General features: G+C 41.4%; 1 protein-coding gene across 1 annotated transcript in view; it reads right to left on the reverse strand.

The window, feature by feature from the left end:
- TNKS (tankyrase) overlaps positions 1-12,080 on the reverse strand; it is a 206,256-nt gene that overhangs the window by 13,044 nt on the left and 181,132 nt on the right. Inside the window, 5 exon segments of the mRNA XM_074272527.1 lie at positions 1,286-1,383; positions 3,927-4,047; positions 6,812-6,894; positions 7,530-7,767; positions 9,444-9,632. Coding sequence (XP_074128628.1) covers positions 1,286-1,383; positions 3,927-4,047; positions 6,812-6,894; positions 7,530-7,767; positions 9,444-9,632 — 729 coding nt within the window.

Consider the following 12,080-nt stretch of genomic DNA (forward strand, 5'->3'; position numbering starts at 1 on the left):
AGAGGGGAGGAAAAGGGACATTAGCTTGGATAAGAGATGCTTGCCTCAAAGTGGGGATTTTTCTTTTAACACTGTTTTGTTTTGTCCTGTATTCTTGTGCAGTCTGGCAAGGCCTAGAGATCATCTCTTTCATGAATTAAAAAAAAAAAATAAAGGATGCCAATTTATTCATTGGTCTGGGTGGGGGGGGGGTATGATTTTCAAGATTTCACAGTTCTTGGATCAACTAGCCAGGGATATTTATTTCTGGCAGTGAGTCATTTATGAATGTTTTTCAATAATAGAAGAAAAGGCAACATTTCCATTAGAGATTAGTGAAGATAAAAAGTGGCATTTTTTCCTATCCAAATCCAAAGACCCCTGAAATCTATGCATGGAATCCAAGTAAAAGACCTATATTACAGGGTATGTGACATATCTCAGAAGGCTGCCACACAGAATATGGATCAGGGCTAATTGTGTGGCCTAGAGACCGCAACTAATGGGCAGAATTGATAGCAGATTTTGGCTCAATATAAGGGAGAATTGTGCAAAAATGGACTCTACTGCCTCAAAAAATGATTTCCTTGTCACTGGAGGTATTCTAGAGACCAAGATGGCTGGCTCAGGATATTTGAGAGGATTCTTATGTAGAACTAAAGGACCTCTCTGGTCACATGGTCCACATGAAGCTGATCTATACCTGTCAGGTCTTACAATGCTTTGATTATATTTTCATTCAAATTTCTTGGTGTTTTTGAAGGAGAGTTCTGAGGTCTAGGAGTAATTACCCAGCCTGTGAGTTCTCCTATAAGGGATGTGCACAGGACAAGAAGAATTAGTTCTAATAAAGTACAGATCTTTCCAGGGGAATCTATCCCTTTACTAATGTGGGTGTTCCTCTAGAGTCTTGACCTTCTCATAGGGGGTAATCTTGTGAAGTTCCTAGACATCAGCTGGGCCATTCTAGCCTCCTCATGACCTCGCTTTCTGTGAATCTATTTCCTGGAAAGTCTATTTGAGGACACCACAGGTATTCAATTTACTTTTCTTTGGGTCACCCACAATGTGGATTTCTCATAAAAACTGCAGCAACCAGAGTCACAAGCACTGTAGCCCAACCTTTCCTTCTGTTCTCTCTTGGGCCCATCGGCAGCACCTACAGAACACACCTAAACAAAGTCCCAATGCACAGTGGCTTAATCCACAAGAATTCAAGCCCCCTGCTACAAGCTTGTCATTATCCTTGCAAGGCACAGAAATGCTTGCTTACTGACTGATTAGCACATTCTTGGAAATACATCACCTCTTCTTCTACCGACTGATATTCCTTGTCGTCCGGAGCAAGGTCTAACAGGATCGTTCCCTGATTAACACAGTGAAAAGTCAAATAAGGATTGGTGCCTACAAAGGGAAAAGAAACAGAGACCGTCACTGTTCTGATACCACTAGACTTCATTTTTTAGGCAAAACCCAATATGTCATGTAAAAATACCCCCAAAACCAAAAGCTACACCCCAAACACCCAGAAAAGCAGCTCTCAGGCTATTAATAGCCTAATGTGTGAACCTCCAACAAGATAAGACAGAGCAAGTGCCTTATACTGAAGTGTGGATAGGGTTCAATTACTGATGTTGTTTGGTTTATAAAGTTAAGAAAAATTATCTGACAATGCAGCTTAAAAAAGTGACTGTCCCCCATTAATCAGTAGTCTCAGGGGAAAAAGGCTGTGTTTTTTAAATTCTACAGGTCGGTCCCTGTGGTCCTTCCCCACCCCTACCCCTATGTATCCCAAAGCAATACTTTCTGTAAGTACCCTGTATCTGCTTCCCAGGGGACATGTCTTTGGCTCTGCCTATGCTCTCCTGGCCTCTTGGTCACTCTCAATGGTCAACAATATACAATATACAAGGGTCCACAATCTTCTCACTTCCCAGCTTTTGGTTATCATAAATTACTTTTGTGGGCTATAATCCCACTCATGGAGTCTCTGGTCAAAGGGTATGTAACTTTTCCTAAAGACAGAGTCTCATCATGTTCTCCAGAACACTGAACCAATAGGGAAGGAGAATGCCTCATTTCCTATCTTTTACCATCTTTATTTCATGGCTGCAAAGGAATATCACGTGGCTGTTTTAAGTTATTTTTTCCTGATTATCAGTAATTTTGAACCACTGTTTAGGCAGGTATGAGTAGTATTTGTTTTTTGTATCTGTTCATATCCTTTGACCACTCGTCTCTCCGGAACAGGCTTGACTGATTACTTCTCAGATATCTGATCATTTTCTTTATTTCCTCTCCATTTGGTGTGTACTCACTGAAAACGCTGCCAACTGTGCTGCTTCCTCCTTCGCTAGCTAGCTGGCTGGTACACTCACTCCTCTGATCGGGATGAGGTAATGGGAAGAGGGCTAGATTTGAAGTCAAAGGACCTGGGTGCGAATCCCAGCTCTGCCACTTCTTGGTAGACCTTGGGTAAGTCACTTTCACCCTCTGGGCCTCAGTTTCCTCATCTGTAAAATGAAGAGGCCTCTGAGGTCCCTTCTAGCTCTAGAACATGGATGATATGACCCTACCATTACAATGAGACACCAGAGGAAGGCTGAACAAGACTCTCTGACAATGACCCAGACCAGGTAATTGGAACCCATATGCTGGCACTAAGGAGAAGCTGGGGCCTGTGCCTTCTTCATCCAGGGCAGTGACCCATCATGGATTGAGTCCCTGAACTAGAGCCTGCAGGGAGATGCAGGGAGCCCACAGCCCAGGGACAATCTAACCTGATGCCCTCTAAATCCCCCAAGCCGTTCTGTGCAGGAAGACCCATCCTCGCACGGTGTCTCAGGGTCTACGATACAGGTGCTAGGACTAGAGAGCGGCGTCTCGGAGGTCATGCATCTCATCTTTCACTTTAGAGAGGAGGGGACTCAGGCCCGGAGCAGAGAAGGGATTTGCCCAAGGTCATACAAGGGGTGGGTGGCAGAGCCGGAACTTGAACCCTGGTCTTCAGACTCCAAACCCAGGGGTCTTTCCAGTGCACCACGCTAACATGAGTTATGCAACAGAAAAGAGCTAAGGTTTCTCAACAACTGGTGGAGAGACATTTCAGAGTCCCAGGAGGGGACCACATGCCTCCATTTCTAGAAGAGGTCACACAGATCAGAAGCGCTGGAGCCCCTGGCCAGAGCCCCCCTGAGCCCCAGTCGGCGAGCTTCCCCCATGCTGTATCGGCCCACCCCAGGTGCTCCGAGGGCCCTGACGCCGTTTCTCGATGGGAGAGCTAACTCCCACCGGCAGCTCAGGGTTGCAGGCTCCTGAGTCTCGAGTTAGGGAAAAAGGCTTGACCGAGTTTCAACGCAACCTCAAACCCTGACTCAGCTGGGTGAGCCTGGCATGTCACTTCTCCCCCAAGTTCTCTAAGGCTGGAAAAGCATCATCCATGCACCAAATCACAAGATCTTCCTAACAAGATCCCTGGCAGGGGAGAAGCCATGCGCCCAGAGTCACCTAGCTAGTCTGCATGTGAGGCTGGATCTTAACTCCAGTCTTCCTTAGTCCAACACTAATCATAAGAGACTCAAGAATAGGAAAAATAATTTTCTAGTTTGCTCCCCCTACCTCCACCCCTTTCTGCTTCTTCCTCTGCGAACCATCATCAAATCAAATCACTGCTTCTGGAAAGGGGGTAGTAACTGACTCTGTGATTTCCCTGAACAAACAGTAATTCAGGGCCAGCAACCTCCATGAGTGTGAGCTCCTTAAGCGCAGGGGTTGTCTCGCTTCTGTATTTGTGTCCCCACTGTTCTGTGTCCTCCAGGGTTTCTGCAGCATAGGGCCGGGCACAGATTAAGTATTTAATGAATGATTTCTCCATTGATTCTTCAGGAATAATAAAAACAATAAATATGCCACAGGTTCTTCGCATTCATACGTCATGAATATCTTACCTTGCTGCCCTCCTAAAAGTCTTTCCACCCCCTTGATTAATTTGTGACGATGCCCATATGCATTGATGCCTATTTCTTTCAACTCTTCATGACCCATATCTGCCAATACATCTAAGGTTATCTGAAAAATTGAAATGAAAATTTGTAGTTAGAACTTCACCAGTTATTTAGGACACACCAGAACTTTAGAGTCTATGATTGATAATTGTTCCCATTTTCTTCTATTTGCTTTTTGATTATTTATTAAGAATTCACTCCTTTTTAAAAATGCACTGAAATGTATCAAATGTAGTAAATCATTTTTTTCTTTGAATGGCCTTGAATAAAAAAAAAAAAAAATGAACATGCCCAATTAAAGAGTATAGAGGAGCCCCAGCCAGAAAGCCAAGCTTACTTTGGGAGAAGGGTGGTGAGGGAAGATTCAAAGCACACACAACTTTAGTCCAGATCTACATGTCAAGGCAGACCAACTAATCAAGGAGACTTTAGAGTGCCTTCACAGAAAGTGTGTCACCAACAAGTGGGCCAAGAACTCCCTATGTTACTCTTTCATCAGATCACATCTAGGAAATAACACGAGCAAAGCCAACATAGGTCTAGAGGAAGATGACCAGCAAGGACGATTTAAACTATGACCTAATAGGAGAAGCTGGTGAAAAAAAGATGTTTTGACACTCATTATCTGAGAGGTGGTGGAACCAGGATGAAAGGATGTAAGTCAGAGAAATTATTTCTGTTCAAGAGCTACCTGATAATCAGAACTATCTAAAACTGGAAAGAACTGCCTTGTAAAGGGGAGGTTGTCTGCTGGGAAAGAAGTGAACTACTACTAGCTGGTTGTTTCAGAAGGAGCTGGGTCAGTGAAATGGCTGTGTCGAGCTACAGTATGAGGGGCTCAGAAGGCAGTGGAGGCAGCAGCATACAGATGGCTCCTATCTCTTCATTATGTTAGGGACTCTCTTTTACTGTCTCTATTGGCATTTCTGCATTCTCTCCACCCTTCCTCTCAACAATATCCCTTTCCCTAACCTCCTTTCATTTGCTGGTTTCTTGCTGTGATGAAAGCTGGGTTCCTTTAGCCATCATGTAGAAAGCACAGCACAAGGAACTCCTTATTCCCTTCCCTTTCTTTAAGCCAAAATTTATGCTGCTGCTAAAGTGATTAGCTAAGGTTGTTCAAGACCACTGCTTCATAATAAGAAAGCAAAGGAGAACTTCTAGAATATGCCACTTCAAAAACAGATTTGTTAATATATCCTGCAAAACTGAGCTGATTACTAAGGAAAAAAGATGATATAAGTAAGAACTTAGGGACACTGCTCTAAAGGAAACCAGGTAAGATAAACATCAAACAAAAGAAACAATAAAGATAAAAGCATACAGTAGAAAAGAGTAAACAATGAAAATTAAGTCAATGCTTTCATACTTCTAGTGTAAAACAGGGCTATTAAAATTTTTTTTTAAAGTTCTTCTACTCTTTGAAGATCATAACAAAGAACATGAAAATGATTGACTTTCAAAGAGATTCAAAAGAATCAGATGGAGAGCATAAAGGTTAATTTAATATTTCATGGCATATTGACTCCTCTGAGCATGTCTTAAGAGTTCAAACTTAATTCTTTCCTAAGGTATTGAAGTATACTTGTAGATGTCATCATGGAACTCCCCCCCACTCTTTTTTTTTTTCTCAAGGCAATTGGGTTAAGTGAATTACCCAGGATTAACATAGCTAGTAAGTGTTAAGTGTCTGAAGTCTGATTTGAATTTATAAGTCCTTCTGACTTCAGGGCTGGTGCTCTATCCACTACACCATCCAGTTGCCCCATACAATCAATCCTTTCATTCACTTTTAATAAAACAATGGAAAAGAGGAGAAATGCAAAAAAACTAGAGAAAGGCAACTCTCTACATGTCCAAAAAAGGAGGGAAAGCTAAGAGCTGGTGAACCTGACATCTACTTATCCTATCAATACTACAGGATGAAGAAAGTGCAAATCAGCAGGAATTTAAGAAAGATCAAAATGTGACTCTGGCCTGGTTCTCATGTGAAAGTGTCAAGACAACACAAGGCAACAAAATTATTCAGGACATTCTTGCAGACAAGATGGAGAACTAAGGTTCATTTAGAGAGACATATGACTGGTTAATTAGTGATCCAGTACTAGATTAGAGCCCTACTCCAGTACTCCATCATAGTTGGGAGATGACTCACAAATTCTGTGGTTAAGTACCAAGCTGGCATATAGGCTGACCAAACCCAGCCTATGCATAGTTCAGTTCAGGATTTCTCATCTGACTCGAAGTATAAATTTTTCTGGCCATAGCAAGCAATGTTCACTGCCTACTAAAAGGCTGAAGAGGATTGATAGTACACTAGTTGAGAGAAGACCCCACACATAATGAAATCATGGTTTTTCTCTCACAGTTATCAACTGATCTTAAGAAGTTCCTTACTGGTGCTACAAAGGACTCTTTCTATGACCTCTTCCTCAGAGGCATGTCTGTGCTAATGGGTCAAGTTCTGGGTACCACACCTTTCAGACAGAGCACTGCATCATTTGGAGGGAGCTAATGAGAAGGTTGGTGAGGTGACTTTGAATGGTGTCACAAAAAGGGGCCTTCAAAAGGGATCATCTCACCATCCTGATTTCTAAATACATTTGCCAACATTTTAAATCAAAATAGAATTTGCCTGAATGTTAATTTGTGGAGATTAGTTTATACAGAAAATTGCTTGAAGCCCATTTACTTGCTTTAGTATTTTGCTTGTGGAGAATGATTGGAAATCCAAAATCAAAGAAGAGGCCATCTCTGGAATGAGCATACAGGAGAAATAATTCTCTATCAAACCCTACATTACACGGTTTTAAAAAGACCCTTCTTACCTGTTCCGTTTCAAATATATCTCGGAGGTGTTCAAGGCCTAGGCTTTTGAGGAACTGGCTGATATTCATGTCAAGACCTGTCACTGTAACAATACAAGTGTGGGAAAGTCTTTTAGCGAGGATTCTAGGCCATTTCAAACAAATATTGCAATTTCATTCTAAAGCATGTAATTTGGACACTTTGGGCTGCATTATCCACATTGCCCAGTCAAGAAGTCACAGTGGATTCTAACAGGCCCTATGGAACTAAGCCCATATAAAAGGTTCCATGGAAAACTCTTCAGTTGTGAATGGTGGTGGTGGGTGGGTGTGTACATTTATTTTTTTATCTATTAACTATTGGTTTTTACATCATGCAGGCAAATACAAATTTCATAATTGCCTCTCACCCCCCAATAAGTCACTGCAAACCTCTCTGAGCTAACTTTAAACAGCAAAGATTGATTGCTTAGCATGTCAATGAACTACCAGGACTGGTCTCTAAATTATTGGAAGAGAGATAATTAAGAAAAATAGTTTCCAAGAGACTTAGCTAAAGATGTTCGGGAAGCAGCTTATTATTATCTCATTAGGCATGTATTATATGCAGCTATTCTCCACAAATAGGCCACCTTCAAGTGACCTTCCCACAATTCTCACCAGGAAAACAGGGATCTCTAAGCTTATAACATCAATCGTGCCATTTTCCCAAGCGTCCCCATCCCCCATGACAACTTACCTTCCCCTTCTTTCCTTTGCGCCCCTGCTGCTCCATCCCCAGCATTGGAAGTCCCTCCTACTGCTAATTCTGCCAAGGGGCCAGCAAGGTTGTCTAGGCTACTTGCAGCAGAAAGACAGGATGGGGTGGAGGCTGGAGAGATGAGAGAGGCACTCACAACAGTAGCTTGAGGCTTGAAACATGTCGGCAAAGCCTCTGGAGGCATGGCATCAATCAGCAAAGCCCGGATGTCATCAGCCTATAACAAGAAGGACATCCAGGATTTCAGAAGCCTCTTTTTCTTCCCTCAGCTATGGTCTGGGCCCAAGTCTGCTCCCACTTGCTTCCCCTCTCTTTTTATTTCTTACTTTTCATTTACCAGTTTGTTTCAGAAGAGGAGCTACTTTTGTGGAAAAATTCTCCAGGTGATCTTGATGATCATCACAGATTTCAATGACTGGACCTCACTTTTTCACTGGACAGTTAAGACCACCCATAACTATCAAATTTTTTTTTTCAAAAGCAGGCACACATGATAATTTTGGAGTTTCAATTTCAGTTTTAGTATCATTAAAACCATGTTTAAATACAAGCTTTGTCATTTGGTTTCTTTGTTAAATTGAAGAGGAAATATAGTTTCAAAAACCATTATTTTGATTTAGTCATTCAAGTCAACATCCATGAAAATCCATGGACTGCAAAATGAAGTGATCAATCAATATGCATGAGGAACAGTATTTTGGTCAAATCAGGATTCATTATTAGACTTTCAATAGAAAACTTTAAAAAAATTATTTGTTTAAAATGTTTCTTTAATACCTGAATGCACTTTCTTGCTTTAGTAAAGATATAGGTTATCAAAACTAATTTTGCCTTTCTTTAATATCTGCAGATTTTAGCATGGATCAGTGTCAGTGATGTGACTTTACCAAATCATCAAGATTATACTGTAAATATATGCTTATGAGAAATGATAATGAATACTGTGGGAATTGTGGAAACCAAACAAAATTCCATCTTGTAATACTGATTCCACTTTGAGACTTGGATTTCACTTTTTACAACCTCCCCTTCCCAACCTTACTGCTAGCTATGGAAACTGAGTAACATCCTGTTTCATATCTGATAAAAAGTCCCAAAACTTGCTCTCTATTCCCAACTTAGAAAGTCTGTAATCCTTCCTACAATAAGAAATCAGGTTACTTAATGTTACATCCTGATTTATATCCTGTATTTATTATGTACTTATCTGTATTATACCTTAAATTCACATAATGTAAAAAAAATTTATACAAAATCTTTATTGTTCAGTGCCTGATGGGGGATATTGGCCCCAATTTGTGGTTCAACTGTATATCTGCTAATCAATATGCTTGGAAGTCAAATCTTTGTTGCCTTAGTTATTGCAAATTTCACTTACCACAATGTATACTGATTACATGATACAAACTATAAATTGGCATTTTGGGGAGACATAAACTGTTAGTAGCCTCTTTTGTGATTTTTTTTTTCTTAGTTTAATATTAAAGTTCTATAAAAATTCTAGTTAAACTAAGAGTTCTAATTATCAAATCAATCATAGGTTTACTGTTCTTACCAACAAATTTTACGTTAACCAAAAAACGAACCAAGGAAGTTGGTTTGAGTCCTAAATCACTAAAAACCATAACAACAACAACAAACTAGATAATCCACAATGCTTGGATTGTGATTGTAGACCTCCAGAAACCCCAAAATGAAGAGAGACAATTTGAGACTTTGAAGTGGGTGGAGTCCTGCCCTGATCAGATTCAGGGCTCTAAATCAAATTCTTGGCAAGCCACTCTGCCTCTTACGGATCTGAGTTTTCTCTTTTGTAAATCGAGGGACCTGAACTCTGATCTCTGAGGCCCCTTCCAATTCTTAACTAGATGACCCAGTGAAACATGAACTTGCCGTTGCAAGGTCTAAAGGAGTCTGCCCTTCTTGGTTCTTCATGGTTGGATCTGCACCATGGGCTAGAAGCAGGGCACACAGCTGTGTCCTTCCTTTCTGGGCTGCTTCGTGTAACGGAGTGAAGGCCCATTTATCGGTAGCATTCACACATGTGTTGTATTTGATCAACAATGCTGCAATGTCCACATGCTGCAAAGACAAAAGGAATAAAATCAGTGACAATCTGGCCTTTATCTGCCCCTCTGTGTATGTCATCTTTCCCTCAACCTCCTGACTCATATTCTGGACTCTAACCTTCCCTTATCACCTTTTGCTCTCCCCAATGGACTTTAGCCCTTTTCCTTTCTAATACACTCAGGCCTCTCTCATCTTCAGTCTATTTCCTCACCTACAAATGATAGCCTGTCCATTTCTTTCTTTTGAAGCCAGAACACTTTCAAGGTATTGCTTGTAACTATATCTCACAAAAATCACAGCATATGAAAGTTAAAGGGACCTCAGAGTTGAAGAGACCATCCATGAAAAGAGTTTTCACTCTAACATATAAGTGGTTGCCCAAAGATCTCTAAGGAGGACTGACTCATTCCTCAAGGTAGCCCTTTCTACTCACTGGCATCCACTACTCCTGGCTCTGCCCTCTGGGATCAAATAGAATAATGGGAACCCCCTTTTCACATGTTAATCCTTGAAATGAGACAATTGTCCATGAGCTCTACTTCTCATACACACTCCAGCTTTCTGTTGCTAAATCACACAAAATCTTGGAAGAAAAGGTCAATGCCTTGAATCCCACACCAGAACAAGAATCTCCCCTACCATGACCAAAAGGAATCCTCATGCAGCCCTTAGGCAAAACCCTCAAACCTCAGAAAGCAGTCCATCATACTTTGGGAGAACTGGCAGTTTTCCTTTTCATCAAGCCTATTTTGGGTTCCCACCATTCACTAGGACATCAGGGACCCTTCAGGGACATCTTATTACCTGTCCTGCTGCTGCCTGCCTCATCCCAATAGAAGAACAAACCCCTGGACTTGAGCCTGCAGAGACCACACCCCACCTCCCTATCTAGGGAAAGCAGCCCCATTCCTCTGTCTAGATAGCTGTGGCCTGTACTTCATTCTACCTAGCTTACCCAGCAGGGGCATCCTGACACCTACCCTGATACCTACAGGCAAACAACCTTCACCTCTTGCTTAGGCAAAAAAATCAAATCGGCATCGCTGCTGCTAGAAGGCAGAGTGTAAGGATCTAGGGCCTCTTTCCGCGTCAACACTTCTGAAGTATCTGTGATGTCCTTATAGTAGAATGAATGTCAAATCCTTGAGAAGAACTTGGTCTATATCCTCTGCTCTTATCACAGTGCCTAGAACATAGTAGGGACTTAATAAAGGCCTATGATTTACTCTTTTCCTCGGTCCTCTCAGCTGCCCTGCCCTCTTATCTTGAATCCTTTGTTCCTCCAAATGATTTTCATCCAGATGTTCACTAGAATATCAAAACTGCCTTACTATACTCTACAGTTCTACCCTACAAAACACTGCATTGCCCACCAGCAGTCAGAGGGTAGATTGTGTTGGCTAACTACATTCATGTAACCCTGAATGGAACAAGTCTTGGTCACCTGCAGAATTCTCTCCCCATTTACTGGCTGCTTCCTTACTGCTTACAAATCTGCCCATTTCTTCATCTTCAAATCAAAAACACCACTCTATTCGACCATCTATCTCTGCCAGCTATTGTCCTGTATCTCTATAGATGCCTCTACTTCTTTCTTCTCATTCTGTTCGTAAATCTGAAGTCTGGTTTCCAACTTAATCAGAAACTGCTTTCCTATCTAATGACCTTTTTCATCATTCTCGACCCCTTTGAAGCCTATGACATTATCACCAACTCCTGGACACTAATTTTCTTTTTTTTTTTTTTTAAATTCATTTTTCCAAATTATCCCCTCCCTCCCTCCACTCCCTCCCCCCGATGACAGGTAGTCCCATACATTTTACATGTGTTACAATATAACCTAGATACAATATATGTGGTGGACACTAATTTTCCATGGTACTTCTCTATCCTGGCTTTTCCTACCTCTCTGAATGCTCCTTCTCAGGCTCCTTTGTTGGTTCCCAGTCACTAAACTGGGTGTTTTGAGCTCTCTTCTTCCTTTATGTACTATTTCACTTGGTGATTTCATTAGCTACCCTGGATTTGATGTAATCTCTATGCTGATGATTCTCAGATCTATGTATCCAGTTCTAACCTCTTTGCTGACTTTTATCTTTGTCTACTGGACACCTTGAATTGGATGTCCTGGAGACATCTGACACTCATTATATCCAAAACTGAATTCCTTCCAAACTTCTGTGCCAACTTTCTAATTATTACAGTCTAGGTATCATCTTCAAACTCCCCAAACTCTCTCAGTCCCCAGATCCAATTAGCTTTAAAGCAATTTTCAACTTTGCAACATCTCCTATATATGTTTATCCCTTCTCTATATAGATGGTGTCATGACCCTGGTGCAGGCTTGTATCACTTCCTGTCTAGATTATTGCAAAAGCTGCTGGTTGGTCTCTGTCTCAGATCTTTCTCCACTCACAGCTATCCTCCACTCAGCAGTCAAACTGATTGTCTTAAAGCCCA

This window comes from Sminthopsis crassicaudata, chromosome 6, assembly GCF_048593235.1.
Source record: "Sminthopsis crassicaudata isolate SCR6 chromosome 6, ASM4859323v1, whole genome shotgun sequence".
Lineage (NCBI taxonomy): Eukaryota > Metazoa > Chordata > Mammalia > Dasyuromorphia > Dasyuridae > Sminthopsis > Sminthopsis crassicaudata.